The sequence below is a fragment of the Squalius cephalus genome (assembly GCF_949319135.1).
Source record: "Squalius cephalus genome assembly, chromosome: 2".
NCBI classification, from domain to species: Eukaryota; Metazoa; Chordata; class Actinopteri; order Cypriniformes; family Leuciscidae; genus Squalius; species Squalius cephalus.
Window position 1 is genome coordinate 24,462,226 of NC_137123.1, and position 17,485 is coordinate 24,479,710.

General features: G+C 38.6%; 1 protein-coding gene across 1 annotated transcript in view; it reads left to right on the forward strand.

Annotated features, from left to right (window-relative positions):
- The window catches only part of ctnna2 (catenin (cadherin-associated protein), alpha 2), a 477,629-nt gene that overhangs the window by 377,626 nt on the left and 82,518 nt on the right, over positions 1-17,485 (forward strand). The window contains exon 9 of the mRNA XM_079897968.1: positions 4,056-4,208. Within this exon, the coding sequence (XP_079754094.1) occupies positions 4,056-4,208 (153 nt within the window). The remainder of the gene's footprint in view (positions 1-4,055; positions 4,209-17,485) is intronic.

The window sequence follows — 17,485 nt, forward strand, 5'->3', positions numbered from 1 at the left end:
TTGCTCTCAAGCTCCGTGAGAACTGAAAAATTAATTTTGAGAAGGGGTGGGGGGACTGAAATGCAGTCAGACTGAGTCCCAGTTTAACATTATTAATATATTCAAATACTAGTACGGTAGTGTTCTTCTTTTTCATGTAGTCCTTTTTTTTACACACAAAATGACTCATGTTCACTCTAGGACATCTCTAGTTTTTTTTATTCAGTATAACCAGAAAAATGATACGTTTTGGTCACTTTTTTTTCAATTTCATTTTCCCTGGGGTTGCACCCCAACCATTAGGAAGACAAGCACACATCCTTTACCAGAGGTTATTAGAGACAGAGCGCCAAGGTTCATTAAAACATTTCAATTAAATCATCGGCACACAGGGAGAAGGATCATTACCTACGAAGTGTGCTCTGTTTTCTGAATTTCATGCTCAGGTGGCCAAGAACTCCACCACTGAGTGCTGCACATTGATTGAAAAGATGACGTCCTCATGCTTGGCTCTGGTTTCATTGCCTGTTCCACATCCCAGCGTGGCCTTAAACCTCCTTCCATGCAAGCGGGAAGGGCCATATTTTACACTGTAGTGGCAGTTATTGAGTTATTCAAGGTTTCCCAACATGTTGCGTAGAAACCATCCTACATTTGATCTTATGATAATATCTCAAATGTGCATGTGTGATTCAAAGATCGAACGTACATAACAAAATGTGTGTATGCCTCTCTTCCAGATGTGAAATCTATAAATCACAAATGATCTTGAAATCGTGTGCAGCTGAATGTTTCACATCTCCGCCTTGTAAACGGCCCCTATTTAGTATCATTAACATATAAAAGAGCACCAGTCAACGTCCAAATCCTTTACTTGAGAATGCTGAGCTGCAAGAAATGTTTGGATTTTCAAATACCTGCAGTACACCGACTCTCTGCCACAAGAAAAAGTGCATAAGTCTGCTTCTGTAAGTCTGTTTTCCACGTCAAAGACCTTTTTTATAATTTGGATTTTAGCGTACAAAGTAAATAAATGAGGCCCCAGTTTAGTACTTAAAGGGATAGTTCACTTTGAAATTAAATGTTGGTATGTTTTAGCTTACCTCAAGGGCATCCAAGATGTAGGTGTCTTTTTTTTCCACAGTAGTTTCAATTTTGATATTTTTAGGTCAAACCGTTCTTGTCTGACAGTCATATCATGCAGGTCTATGGTCACGGTCTCAAAGAGCATGCACAGAGTCCAAATTAAAACAATTCCCCATCGTAAATTAAACAATTCCCCATCGTAAGTACACATTGATGGCCTAAGACACGAAACGAGCGGTTTGTGTGAGAAAACGAACAGTATTTATATCGTTTTTACCTCTTATAACACCACCACGTCCAAGTGATCTGAGGGCGCGAGCGCTTCCTGCTGTGTGACGTGTACGCAGACTGGTGCATAGATATATATACACTAGATGTCGCCTTGGCTACGGCAGTTCATTGGAACGAATGTGTTTAATGCGAAATCTAGTGTATATATATCTATGCACCAGTCTGCGTACACGTCACACACCAGGATGCGCCCGCGCCCTCAGATCACTTGGACGTGGGTGTGTTATAAGAGGTAAAAACGATATAAATACTGTTCGTTTTCTCACACAAACCGCTCGTTTTGTGTCTTAGGCCATCAATGTGTACTTACGATGGGGAATTGTTTAATTTGGACGATGGGGAATTGTTTTAATTTGGACTTCTCTGTGCATGCTCTTTGAGACCGTGACCATAGACCTGCATGATATGACTGTCAGACAAGAACGGTTTGACCTAAAAATATAAAAATTTAAACTACTGCGGAAAAAAAGACACCTACATCTTGGATGTCCTTCAGGTAAGCTAAAACATACCAAAATTTAATTTCAAAGTGAACTATCCCTTTAACAAAAAATAAATAAAATAAAAGTGGTTCAGTGTGGTTCTGTATAGACCTCTTGGGCCTTTGATTCAATTTTAAAGAACACTTCATGTCAAAAAGGTTCAATTTAAGGAGAAATGTCTTAAATGATTGCATAATACTTTCATGTTTAATGGGTTATTTCATTTTTTTCTAACGATAAAGTATATTTACAATCTGTTATTCATACAATTTAAAGCTAAAAATGATTTAAAAAAAAATAATTAATTAAAACTAAATCTATAAAATGATCCCATGATGGGAACCAATAAAAGGTTCTATGAAGTGTCTGATATACAACCCTTTAAGGTTCTGTTTGCAATCAAATTAATCATAGCTTTTGATTAGTGCATTTCTACATTGATTGGATAAAATAAAACCATGCATATGAAAATGAACCCAGCCAAGCTGATTAGTGAAAAGGTGTTGATGTGGAAACGTGATCATAACCATGATTATTACAGTTTTTGCAGATTTATTAGGATTATTAGACTGAGAAAGAGTAAGGAAAATCCTGATTTCAGTGACATGTCCCCTTTAAGGGCGGCTCAAGTTCTGACTGGCCAACTTTCTTGCCAGTGATGGATTATGCGATGCCTTTAGCCATACTTCATCATTACTGTCTTCCCACCATTGCCTAGCACAGGGTTTTTAATTGGTTAAGATATGTGCGCGCCTCACTGAATGATAATTATTGCTTGTTAGGAGTTTCCCATCAACCATTAGAGGACATGTGTCGTGGGAATCTACCCATTAGAATAGCCCACAATGTTTTTTTTTTCTTTTTTTTTTTTTTTTCTTTAACTGTGAATGATGCTGATGTGTGCTAATTGACCATTCTTATTTTTTATGGAATATTTAAATATTTATTATAAATGATTTATCCATGTACATCTTTTTTTATTTTTTTTTAAATGCATGTGCCCTCATAATCTTTAATCAAAGTAACTTCCCTCTTGCAGCAACATCGCTTCTCCTCTCTGATGATGCGTTTACTGGCGTGAGGGTGGGACAACCTGTCACTCACATGAGATCAATAGCAATAGCAATCCACAACTGTCAAATCAGTTCCTGATGGACAAAAGTCCCGTCCAACATTTTTTCTTGTTTGATAAGCCATTTTTCTCATATATACATCACAAAACACTATTGAGTAGCTATTAACCTATAAAGAGGGGGCAGTCATGGCCAAATGTTAGAGAGTCAGACTGATAACCCGAAGGTTGCAGGTTCGATTCTGAATACCGGCAGGAAATGACTGAGATGCCCAATGGCTGCCCACTGTGTGTGTGTGTGTGTGTGTGTGTGTGTGTGTGTGTGTGTGTGTGTGTGTGTGTGTGTGTGTGTGTGTGTGTGTGTGTGTGTGTGTGTGTGTGTGTGTGTGTGTGTGTGTGTGTGTCACAGTTTGCAGTGTGTTCACTACTCACTATTCCTAATTTGTGTACACTAACTTGGATGGGCTAAATACAGAAGAACAATTTAGTATGGGTTACCATACTTTGCCTTCACATGTAAGAACATATTGTTCATTATTACATGTCTTGTTTAAAGAGATACAGTGTTAAGCTTTTCTCTTACCTTGAGGCAAAATATGTGCCTGTGTGTTTTAGGTTGATGTGATACTGGTTTATGCTTAGGGCTAGTGACCAAAAGGTTGCTAGTTTGATCACTGCAATTAACTAGCCATGTGATTTCAGCATTTCCCCCCTAAGCAAGGCATTTAACCTTTAAGTTGCTTGCTATTCCTTCCTTGTCTGTATAATTTGCACTTATTCTCTCTTGCTATGTCAAAACATTGTTAAAATGCAAAAATTACTTGCTGGGGAAAACTGCCATTAAGATGGATGTCAATGGTAGATTTTTCAAGGTATTACAGACCCTCTTGAAGCATCTCAAGGATCAAGTGTTGACATATCAGTGCATTGGAGCTAATTCCCCTATAAATGTGCCTTCTGTTCAATTCCGCTGTGCTCCATCTAGCTGTGTTTAACACAAGATCACACTTAAGTGCTCCATTAGAAAATGTGTTAAACCTTTAGTTTACCGCTTGTAAATGCCCTATAGTAGGATCTCCAAGTACAAGTTTAAGTACTGTGTTGGACAGCAGCTGATCCCAACTCTTTCTGTCTCTTTTCTCTAGCTAAGGAAGGCTGTTATGGACCACATATCTGACTCTTTCCTGGAAACCAACGTGCCTCTGCTGGTGCTGATAGAGGCGGCCAAGAGCGGTAACGAGAAAGAGGTTAAGGAGTACGCGCAGGTCTTCCGTGAACATGCCAACAAGCTGGTGGAGGTGAGTAACACATAACACCCCCTCACTCAACTCCCTCATCTCATTCAGCCCGAGCGGATGATTCTTATCTGGGGCACCACAGGCCACTATCAGTCAGAGCACGAGGTGGCCTTTAGGAAGTCATCTGCCAAGCCAAGGCAATTTAATCCTGGAATATGGTGCAGTGGAGCTCAATTCTGTAATGACAAATTTATGTTTGATAACATGGATTCAGATCACAGAGTGGGAATGACACCAGGGAATGGCTTTAACATTTTTTTTTTCTATTTAATATCTCTCGTGACTCGACTTCAAAGATGCGGTTCATTCCCATTATCGGAAAGCAATATGGTGACTGAGGGAAAATGGCTGAATAGGAAAGAGACACTTATCTAAAGGGTGATGTTAGAGGTTGGTATGTCAAAAATGCAAAAGGGCATATAGCGTACACTGAACAGAACTTTTCGAAAGCATTAGAGGGTCACTTCTGAGTAAAACTGATAAATCCTGATGTGTTCTCACACTTTTGCTTTGCATTCACACTAGCATTGACTTTCACATACTAGCTAGTGTGGGTGCACACGTTTTCCAATAAACAGTACTCTATTTCATAGATTATCCATGCAGTCCAATCACCACAATTTTATTCCATAAACTTAAACAAAAGCTCCAAAAAAAAAAAAAACTCAAAACCTGTGAGTGACATCTAGATGATTGCTTTCCAAAAGAAGAGCTTAAGGAGAAATCTGCTTTTGACTTTGGAACACTGGATTCAGCACTCAATTTTGAGCATGGTATCAATAATGTAACCAGTCTGACTGACAATCAGTTTTAAGATCAAATTCCAAAATATATTTACTATTACTAATGTGCTTGAATTGGATTTCAAAATAGGCATAATCACATGCATTTGCATTCAAAATATTTTCTAAAAGAGTTATTATTGTGATGATGTGTGTGTTCTGGTAGAGAACTTGTTGGGCCTTGAGGGTCCTGGAGCAGCATTAGCCTATTTATCTGACCTATTGGAACACTGATGTTAAAGGTTGACAAATTTAGTTCACAGATATTTTATGGCAATTATGATAACTATGTAATGTATATAATTCTGGTAAAAGTTCTTAACATTTTGGTTTAATGACAAAAGTAATTTCTGATGAGATTACTACATTTTGGTAGAAAATATTTCGGTCATATAGCCTATATCTAAGTATTTTTATCAGGGAACTGTTTTAAAGTTATTCCATAATAAAGTTTGTGGTCGGTAAGTTTTTTGTATTTTATTTTTTATGTTTTTGAAGATCTATTATGCTCGCCACAAAAAATATAATACGAATATTATTTTATATATAAATTTTAAACAGCTGTTTTCAATTTTAATAAATTTAAAAATGTAATTGAGCTTTGCCTGTGATGGAAAGACTGAACTTCAGTCTTCAGTGTCATATGATTATTCAGAAATCATCCTAATATTCTGAATCGGTTCTCAAGACAGGTTTTTTTTTTTTTTAAACCATGATAATTTTTTCAGGATTCTTTGATGAAAAGAAATTTCAAAAGAAAAGTATTTATCTGAAATAGCTTTTTTTTCTTTTCTTTTTTCTTTTTTGGGAAACAATAAAAAAGTCTTTGTCATCCCTTTTGATCAATTTAATGAAAGTATTCTTTCAACAACAACAACAAAAGAAAAACTTTTGAATGGTAGTGTGTCTTTTCTCTTTGAGGACGTCCCCAAAATGAGTTTTGTCAGATTTAACTACATTCCGGGGACATTTTCTGCAAATTTGTCCCCAAAGCATAGACGGGTTAGGAACGCACACACACACATAGAGTTGACCTGAAGGGAGTGCCATTCCCTGACTTCATCAAATAAAATGTTCCCGCACTGGTATGATCTCAGAATAAAGGACAGCCGAGCGGCTCAATTCTGTTTCTCCAGCTGATCAATAGTCACTGTTTCTTGCTGGGGTCAAGGAGCCTGATGAAATAGAGGTCACGTGCCACTCTCTCTCTCTCTCTCTCTCTCTCTCTCTCTCTCTCTCTCTCTCTCTCTCTCTCTCTCTCTCTCTCTCTCTCTCTCTCTCTCTCTCTCTCTCTCTCTCTCTCTCTCTCTCTCTCTCTCTCTCTCTCTCTCTCTCTCTCTCTCTCTCTCTCTCTCTCTCTCTCTCTCTCTCTCTCTCTCTGTAGTCTCTCACTTTGCAGACTACAAATGACTCCTAGTGTCTGGTTCCATAGTGTATTTTGTTCTACATTCGTGTAATGCATTGTATTATAAAAGAACTGCCAATTTAAAAGGTTATTAAATTATTTGTAGCACAGCTGAGATGTGAGTTATTAATGTGAACCTGTTGACACACTGGTTTTATTTTTTTGTCTTGCTATCTTTCTGTCTCTCTCTGTCACTCGCAGACACATGAGATGGCACACAAAAACACAAACACACCATCCCACACACAACTGTCAATGGGGAAATAAGTGTAAACTTTGTTGTTTCATGCACTGTGACTCGATGACCGATTCATCTCTTCCAATGAAAAATCGTATTTTATTTCCCCATATTTACATGCATTTACTGATTCTGCTGACTTAAGATCATCCTCCCTTTAGCAGTTCATGTCTGCTTGGGTTACACTGTTGTGTTTTATAGTCAGCTTTAGCAAAGGTTAATAAAATGTGTTTGGCTTGGAAGGTAAAGCATGTTATTTATTTTTCTAATTTTAAAATATGTTCCTATCCCAGTTTAATGTGCAGAGAGAACTTAAAGGGATAGTTCAACCGTCATGTTTTTCCAAAGCTGTATGCTTTTTTTCTATGGAACACAAAATAAGATATTTTGAAAATGAAAAGTCAATGGCCTCCAGTGCTGTTTTGGACATTGAATTCCATTATATGGACAAAAAGATTTGAAATATTGTTCAAAATGACCTTTGTGCTCCACAAAATAAAGAAATGCATACAGATTTGGAATGACATGAGGGCGAGTAAACAATAAATGGCTGTTGAGTGAACTGTCCACTTAAGCTATTTGTTGGCCATTCGTGGGGCAAAAAAAGGACAAACTGTGATTGTGTGGTGCTTTTAACATTGCGGTTTGTTTCAGGTTTGTTTCTTGAGGTAAACATGAAGCAACGTTTGCATCCCATTTTACTTCCATTATCCGATGTATTGAAATGGTCTACTGAATTTTAGGGCTGGAACCATGTTTTATTCATTTACAGATTTACAGTAAATACAATAATAATTTTATCCTTTTGAAAAAAGATAATAAAGACAACGACAAAGATAACTTTTTGTATTAATTCTGCACAATAAGACATGGTGCGTACATGCATTGAAAAAGTAAATTGGTCAAATTTTGATTTCATGTTTAATTTTTAATCCTCTCATTTAATGTTTCAATAGAAAAGAGAAAGATGCATAAAAGATCAAAACATCAGTCAATTCACAGTGTTTTTCGGAACTGTGCCATGGCTTCAGATTTTTCACAGAGTGACCCTTTTACTTAAAAGCAATCTAAAACAAAATCTGCACATATAATAATGTGTGAATTTTACCCTTTCAATGGAAAACAAGTTAAATGTCAATGCTGCCATTCACTGGCACCCCTTCGGGTTAGTCTTAAACCCTAAAGGTCACAGGTCACGATCAATACTCTTATGTGACTGTGGCACATTATCATTGAACAGTTGCTAAGTTACATGATATTTTTATCACATAGTTTGTGTTCAGGATGGAAAAATTGTCATTTAGTGTGAGCAATGGAAATAGTTTCCTATCTTTCCTATCTGCCTCCTCCTGACACAAAGTGAAATGCCTTAATAATTACCTGATGTATTCTTTTTTTCTGGCCATGAAAAAGAAGTCGAGTGAAAGAGAATGAGAGAAAGAAAGAGATAGTTTTCCAAGCCCAAGGCAATGCTGCCACAGCTAGCAGACCTTATGTGCGGGTGTAGAGAAATATTTATGATGTGGGTATGGTGACCTTAATTAGCAGAGATTGCATTAGAGAATGGACTTGTGTTAATAAAACGAGGGGACTGGGATTTCGCTTTCTCATTTCCCACTCCCTCTCCGTCTTACCACCTGTGACATCACAGCACGAGGGACTAAAATCATCTCTCTTTCTGACAAGGGACGATTAGCGGTAAGCACTGGAAAGCTAAGCAAGAATTCCTGCTAGCGGTAGCCTTTTACACTGACTCAATATAAAAAAATGTCGTCTTAATCCAAACATCACATTCTCGTAAGGAAATGTCACTCTAGCAACTAGCAACTAGCTCTTGATGCTCAACTCTTGTGCTGCATGTTAAATGTAACTGTGGTGCCATGTTTAACTTCTTTCTGAAGCCATCATACCTTCCCCTGATTCTCAAATCTCATTCGCAGTTAGCACTCATCCAAACGGTAAAAACTTGAAGCCATAAGATTGACGTCAGCAATGTCAAAAGCAATTGTTTCTAGAATATCGTTGACCTTATTCATCTTTTTGAATTTGATTTGTGAAGAGGAAGATTTTCAGCCAATAATGACCTAAATACAGTTTTGAAAGTTGGTTTATTGATTTTTGTCATTTATCGTGACTGCACATTTACTATATCTGCCTGTCCCAAACAACTTGAATTCACCCTATTTATTGCATTATTCACACAAGTGATAATATCCAAAGATTGACAATATTCTGGGAATCTCCGAACATAATTGAGAATGTCTCCAATATATGATTACTGTAGCCATTATAAGAAAGAAACACAAAGCGGGTCTCAGATTAATGATGAAGGCCAACTTTTCATTGTCTGGCAGACAGTGGATTGTAATAAAAGTCTGTTTTTCACCTGTCCCTCGTCACAAGAGGACTCATGCATCATCAAGAAGCCATAATCTGACTTTTACACATTATTTAATTGATGCCCTTCCCATAAGTCTCTTGCGCTTATTAACAGTCCCTTCACCATGCCTTAACTGTGCTGATCAAAACATTCACATGCTTTTGTTCATTGAAACACGGGTTACAGAGAGTCCCGTTCAAGCTGAGATGAAGAATGCATTTCCGCTTTATAGAGGTAAGAAAGGCTGATGGAAAAGCAAAGATCACAAGAACATCATAGTCCATCACAATTCAAATAGTGGAGCGACTTTGGTCCATCATTCTGGCTCATGGCTGCCAGCACAACATCAGAATTGTTCTATATCCTTGAGCCTTTTCTCTAAAGTTTCCAAAACAAACTTGTTTTCTTGCTTTGCTCAAGAAAACTTGCTTTTCTTTCTCTGTAAACTCGCATCCTGATCTCACACTGTGTTCATTTTCAGTCAGTCGCTTCCTGTCCTTCACCACTTTTGAGGATGGTACACGTTTTTCCGCCTCCCATGTTCGCCAGCAATTGTGGGTTTTGATGCACATTCTATTGACTAATACAATGATGTCTACTAGGATGATGGTAGCCGAATTGTTCGGTTACCAAATTAAGCTCATCAGCAAGATACTTAACCTCCAGGTGCTCTGCAAATAATAATAATAATAATTTGTTACATTTATATAGCGCTTTTCTAGGTACTCAAAGCGCTTTACATAGAAGGGGGAATCTCCTCAACCACCACCAATGTGCAGCATCCACCTGGATGATGCGACGGCAGCCATATTGCACCAGAATGCCCACCACACACCAGCTTACTGGTGGAGAGGAGACAGTGATGAAGCCAATCAGTATATGGGGATGATTAGGAGGCCATGATGGACAGAGACCAAGGGGCAAATTTGGCCAGGATGCCGGGGTTAATCCCCTACTCTTTTTCGAATGACAAATGGTCCATAAGTTGCAGGTTACATCACTCCCAGTGAGTTTTTAGTGTTGTGTATCGTCACAAGTCTCTTTGTGTCTTCATAATACAGAAAAAGAATACCTGGTGAGCAGTCCTGACCTGCATCTGTGTGCACTTGATTCTCCATAACCTACTTTTTCAGCTAGCTGGCTCACTAGGGATCCTATCCTATAGAGAAAGAGCTTTCAGCCAGTGCTTCAAAAGGTCTCTGCGCTCAGGTGTTGGGAACAAAACTCCCCAACGTCGTCCCCTGAGGACGACTTCACACACAGTTGTGCTTTTCCTCATTAATTTGACATCTCAACATCCCTTGTTTTATCTGTTATCTGTTTGTATTCCTTCCCATGATAACATTTTATCCTACTCTAAAGTTTTTGTTTGCATACATTTGAATATTATCTTTCATGGATCACTCCTTTTATGTCCCGCTTTGTGTTTTCTTTGTGCCATCTTTTGTTCTTAATTTTGTGTTTGCATTTTTCATTACTATCCGAATGCATCATTACTATTGTCTTGTTTTGATACCCATATCTCTGTGGAGAATTCCTTGCTTTTTATGTTCATTATAAAAGGAGCTTTAGAACTGAATTCTTGCAGCTGTATGCGTCTTCTATTCTATGCATCTGAAATGTGATGTATATTTATCAGAGGCGCCAAGAGGCAGTGTTAACTAACAAAGAGCTGCTCAGATTCATGTAATTTCTTAGAGTCATGATTGTTCAGACATAGAGTTTTGTAAAAAGTGCTTTGTTCCAATTAGTGCCTTAATGACTTTGATAATCCGTTGCATATGTAATGCGTATTCATTTAATTAAAACAAATTAATTGAAATTCGATTAATGTAAAACATAGCAGTTTTAAATTATGAATGGAATAGATCATTTACTAGTATCTTAGAAAAAGATCGTCAGACAGAAGAAAAAAACAACTGGTAATAGAAATTCACTTTTTTATTTACAGGGATGCATTGTGGCCATTTCTTAAGACTGTAGGGTCAGTTATTGAGGTTTATTGATTTTTCTGTAGGTGTGTGTGTAGGTTTGGAGTATGTTATGTTTTTCTCCTTGAGGAAGAAAATGAACTTCAGGTAGTTTGGCCTTCTTGCCCTTGAGTGCTGAAGGAGGCTGAATAATGTCCCAACTTTTCCCGGCTGAACTTTCCTGAATTCATGCATCTATTAACCCAGTAAGTGTCCAAATATTAAAATCAACCTAATTTTAGAGACTTTTTGTTTCATGGAATGAAGGACCATTGTCTTCTGTTTTCACCTTACCAACGTAGCTCAGGTCTTTTCAGGTCACCCTAATCTGGAGCTGCTCTCCTTCCTTTATATTCAGGGCAAACAGTACCCGTATCTCTTGTAGAGTGTGACTTTAAGTGCCACTCCAGTTCATGAAGTTGCATAGACTAGAATTTAAAGCATTGACCTTCCTGATGAGATGAAGGGTGAAAAGTTGCCTTCTCTAATGATTATGCAGAATCAATATCGACCTGAATGTAACCAATATTGAATCGGCCTTCAGGCCTTCATGATTCCAAACGCACTGCTGCAGGCAGTAAATATTATTCCGCAGGAAGGGGGGCCATGCTGCATTAAATGGTGTGCTGAACACGATAGATGGCTATTGGAACAAGTCTATTTGTGGTGACCCAGACCTTTGGACTGGCATAATCCCTTATCAAGCAGAGTTATTGGCCTCTGAGGAAATCTAACGCAGAGTCGTCTCCACATTTGGGAGGAGCTCCGGACAGATAGATCAGCCTTTCTCTCCCTCACCTTTTCCCTGGGAGGCATTACTTTCAGATTTCTCCCACTTCATGGACCATTTATCATCACATACACCCACATCATGGTGTTGTACACCTGTACTGCAAGGCTGCCCGACGTCCCCTATCAACTTACAAAACTTTATTTTTAATGTCAAACAATGAAAAGTATATGTACTCAATTTAATGAATGAGTGTTAAAAGTTTACAATTTGCAAATGCTGAATGTGACATATTTCAGTATGACAATGGACAACATTGCCTTAAGCAAACTGCCACAGTCATGACTGATTTTACTTGCGCTAATATATATCTAAAGGTGATTAAGACATGGACAGGTGGGAGCAAATCAATTGCTTGATTGGATCGTTGGATAATTTGTGGTTAGAGTTACAAGGAGTCATTTTATGAGCCACTTTATAGCAGGTATCAATTGAAGCCATAGCGTTATTAGCAGGTCAATGCTGCATGTTTAAAGTGTCAATACCAGGATTGATGGTGCTCATCTAATCCTCAGCTGATAATTTAACAATGCATATGCTGACGAACTGATATTTCTGAAAATTCTAAAGCTGGTCAGAAAAAAATACATTTGTCAAACAATAGACTATTTTAATGGTCTTTATAGTTGCTGGAAGTAAATGAAAACATGTTTTCATGATAAAGAAGGTTCTCTGCACTTCTGCAATTCACAACAATCCGGTGCAACCAGGGCAGGACAAAACAGAGCAGAAAAAAGGAATTGCCGGTGCAGCACAGATGTTTTCTTATTAATTAATTTATTTAAGGTGCATAACAATGACTAACGTTTCGATGTAAAGTTACATCTTCATCAGGATTCCTTTTTTCTGCTATGTTTTCATGATACTCTGCGTTTTGTAGATAGATGACATGACAAACCAAACTTTGCTTCATAGTTTATGCATTCTGGATGGTGGAATGATTATGTGCATTTTATTTGAAAAAAATGCACAAATAGAAGGAAAGTTTGGACTTTAATTTAAGTTGAAAAGAACTACTGTAAGTGCTATTGCCAGTACAACTGTTCCAGCAATGTCGCACCATATATTTCTATTTCTAATGTTTTAGTACATTATTGACATTATGCTTTGACAGCTCTGAAAAGATAATATGCTCCAGATACAGTCTTCAAATCTCCATATATGTGAGATGTAAGTTAGGACATAATTATGTGCTTGCGTGTATTTATTCATTTAAAACTGTACATGTACACTGTAAAAATTTAAAGTTTACCTGATTGTGCTTCTTTAAGTTGGTGTGGTATAACTGCAAGACGTTAAAACTCAAGCAAATCTCCATAGGATGTGTTTTTACCATTTTGCTACAGCTTATAAATATTCATTTGAAATGTTAATTAAATAATATTCATGAGATAAGGCATCATTGTGACATGACATCATCAGCAGTTCATCCCGGCTTTGCAACACCCGAAGGTGAGCGAAGGTGAAACATTTCTCACTAAAATAAGTAAAATATATATATTTTTTGAGCAATAGGGAAGTTGCTTTAGCCATTTTTTCTCTTTCCATATGACAGTTACTCTGAATGCTCTTCCCTTAGACAGGCTTTTATGAGATCAGAGATGGCGCCAGATGCACTTGTTTGCACGGGTTAATCTCCGGTAATTGAATATCTCAGGCAATCGGACAATCTAAAGCTGTCCAATTTCAACTTTTATTGCTCTGGGCCAGGGCTAGCCATGTTAAAAAATAAAGAAAAATAACATTAGAGGGAATCAGAATGCCGGCCTGTGGAATTAGCTTATCATATCCAATTGAAAACACTGTAAATGCCGCTTAGCTGGCCATTCCCCTGCGGGTGGTCAGCCAGGCGAGAAGAGGACAGAGGAGGACATCTAATGCTGCAGATGTCAGTGTGAGGAAACAGTGGGGAGTTTTCGTTCTGTATTACAGGGTTTTAAAACCTTTTCATCTCAAGAATAGAGAGGTATTTTGTCCATCAGCGCCCACCCACCTCTGATTAAGTGTGCAATTTGACAGTACGTTCTGATTGTTCCTGGTGATAAGCGTTTGTCAGGGTGTGAATGGAGACTAAACTGAAGTGTAGCATGCGAAATATATAGATGCTTGAATAGTTAAATATACTCTATGTGCAGGGTCTGCGAGAAAAGTTGTTATTTGATGATTGTCAAATACTAGTAGTTCTCTGTAAAATGTATGTTTGCTCCTCCTGACTACACCTTGTCAGTTTAAGGTATGCCAACTTTTCTCTTTGGTTGGCAGTGGAATCTCTGTGGAAATTGTTACACTGTGCTGTGCTGCTTGGAACTATACAGTATATGTATATGTATTATTATTTATTTTTTTAGTGCAAGACCGGGTTTCCATATGTTCAACATATGGGGGCATGTTCATTTTAGGGCCGGGACTCAATTAAAAAATTTTAGCTAATTAATTAGAGGCTTTGTAATTAATTAATCGAAATTAATCGCATTTTAATTGCATATAAATTAGGGCTGTCAATCAATTAAAAATTTTAATCTAATTAATTACATACTCTGTGATTAATCAATCTAAATTAATCGCATACATAATTTTTGCTGTGAAAGTATTAAATATTTAAATTCAAATGAATCAATGAATAATCAGCATTAGTGACATTAAAGTTCAAAAACTCTTTTATTATTATTTTCACTGTTCAAATAATTGAACATTATTATTAATAATTGTGTTGAACATGTTATTGAAATAATGTTCAAATGTTCAAAGGGTGAGCATTGAAATAATTGTGCCTAGCAAATAATCAATACAATACAATACAATTGAACATTATTAAATTATTGAACATTATTAAATCATACATTTAATATTAAACATTAAATTATAAACATTATTTACACTTGTTTCTACAGGTTTTTAACATTACTTCGAAAATGCTGCAATTTAAAGTTTGAGATGTTTTTCATCTGTTTTAGAAAGTATTTTTAGACTTTTGTTTTTTCAGAATAAAACTTGTTTTACAATCTTGAGCATGTGTTATATTTTTATTAAATGTGTTTAATTAAGCCATTGCTGCAAGTAATTTGACAGTTAACAATATTTTAGTGTACAGTTAATCACAAATTCAGTCAGCATTGTCATGACTCATGTTTCAACTGCAAACTAGGTTGTAATTGAATGTACAATTGTATTATCCCATGATGAAAGGTAAGACGGTGAAACAACGTCACAATATCAACGTTGATTCAATTTGCAAAACCGAAGCATAATTCAACATTGGTTCAACGTCGACATACAATCTTTATTCACCCATATTGAAAGAAGAGACAGTGAAACAACGTCACGAAATCAACAATGAAACAACGTCACGACATCAACGGTGAAACAACGTCACGATTTCAACACTGATTCGTTTTGCACAATCGAAACATAATCCAACATTGATTCGACCTTGGTCCCTTACGTTCACCGGTGAATCAATGTTGAAATGCCAGCTGTTTTTTTATAAGTAAATGTTCCAATCAATGATCCAGGCAGCGCCAGCGCGTTCTCGTCTCCCTCCTTCATTTTACAGTCGAATGGTGGCTAGAACGGCTCCAGGTTCAAAGGTCAATACGGAATGGATTAATCTGCGTTATTTTTTTTTACGCGTTATTTTTTCTCAGATTAATTAATCAAAATTAACGCGTTATTTTCACAGCCCTAGTTCATTTATTACATAATTGTGACATCATTTGCATTTCTTCTATCCACCTTATTCTGCTCAGTCTAAACAATGCGCGCTGCCATGACGACGACTCCGGTTGCCTACTTCCGTTCGTAGCGCTTGACCTGTACTAGCAGCGAGAGAATGAGTTCGAGCTCCTCATGTGCTGTTGTTATTTGTTTTAACAATTCAAAGAAGATTTCAAACTTTTTAGAAACTGAGTGTTTCGAGCATAAGATGAGAATGAGATAATGCCCATGTCCGATTCCGTATCAGATGCATTCAATAAAGTAAACGTTTAGAGTGGTTAGCGTTAAAACTGAACTTCTCTCGCTACTAGTACAGGTCAAGCGCTACGAACCGGAAGTATGGAACCGGAGTCGTCGTTATGGCAGCGCCCATTGTTTAGAGCAGAATAAGGTGGATAAGGGTGGAATTCCTGCAGTGGTTCAAGCTGCAAGAACTGCCGAATGACTAAAGAAACGTTATTAGCAAGATGGTAGAAAACGCCTCGGTTACGACTGTAACCTCGGTTCCCTGAAGAGGGAACGAGCGTTGCGTCGAGATTTGACGCTATGGGAACGCTTTGCGTGATGATGTCTTGAAGCACATGTAAAATCAGTCCAATGGTGTGGCGGAACGTCAGAGGCGGGTGACGTCACGTACCAGGAAACTATAAAGCCTGCCTGAAAACAGAAAGCGAAAGCTTCGTAAAGTCTGAAGTAGTCGCTGACAGGCATGAAGGAGATATGGCAAGGTGACGCAATGCTCGTTCCCTCTTCAGGGAACCGAGGTTACAGTCGTAACCGAGGCGTTCCCTTTCAAGGGAACTCGCGTTGCGTCGAGATTTGGCGCTATGGGAACGTCTATACCAACGCCACCATAGCTACAAGTGTCTGTCCTGTGTGAAATCATAAAGAGCAGCACTAGGATGACAGGACCTGAGACCCTGGTGTAGAGTCCAGGTCCAAGGAGTAAAACCTGACAAAGGTGTGCGGTGAGGACCAGCCTGCCGCATCACACACGTCCTGGAGAGAAACTCCTGAAATAAGGGCCTTGGAGGCCGCCATACTCCTTGTAGAGTGCGACCGGACAGCCATAGGAGAAGGCTGCCCGGCCGCTTCATAAGCAAGCGAAATAGCCTCAACCACCCACTTGCTCATTCTTTGCTTAGACACTGGAGATCCCTTGTTAGGGGACCCAAAGCATACAAACAGCTGATCACTTTTACGCCACAGGGCAGCTCTGTGGACATAAGCGTCTAACGCCCGAACTGGGCAAAGCAAATTATTCGTCTCCTGGTCCGCATTCTGAAAGGGAGGAGGACAGAAGGCCTACAGAACAATAGGTCTAGCCACATTAGTGGGGACCTTGGGGATATAACCCGGTCTCGGATGCAGAAAAGCTCTAACCATACCCGGTGCAAACTCTAAGCATGACGGAGCCACCGACAATGCTTGAAGATCCCCTATTCTCCTGAGAGAAGAAATAGCTAGAAGGAACAGAGCTTTCAATGTAAAGAACTTCTCAGGAACCTCCTCAATAGGCTCAAAGGGGACCAGGGAAAGGCCTTGCAACGCAATGGACAAATCCCATGGTGGCACCCTAGAGCGAACTGCAAGCCTCAGCCTCCAGGTGCCACGAAGGAAACGAGATACCAAGGGGTCTTTCCCCACAGACATTCCACCCAAAGGAATGTGGTAAGCACCTATGGCCGCCACATAAACCTTTAACGTGGACGGGGTCAGACCTGCAGTGAACCGGTCCTGCAGGAACTCCAGCACTGTACCAATTGGGCAGTTAAATGGTAAATGGTAAATGGACTGCATTTATATAGCGCTTTCACAGACCCAATGGCCACCAAAGCGCTTTACAATATTGCCTCACATTCACCCATTCACACACCGACGGCGGTGTCAGCCATGCAAGGCGATCCAGCTCGTCGGGAGCAGCTGGGGTTAGGTGTCTTGCTCAAGGACACCTCGACACTTGGTCAGGTGGAACCGGGGATTGAACCACCAACCTTT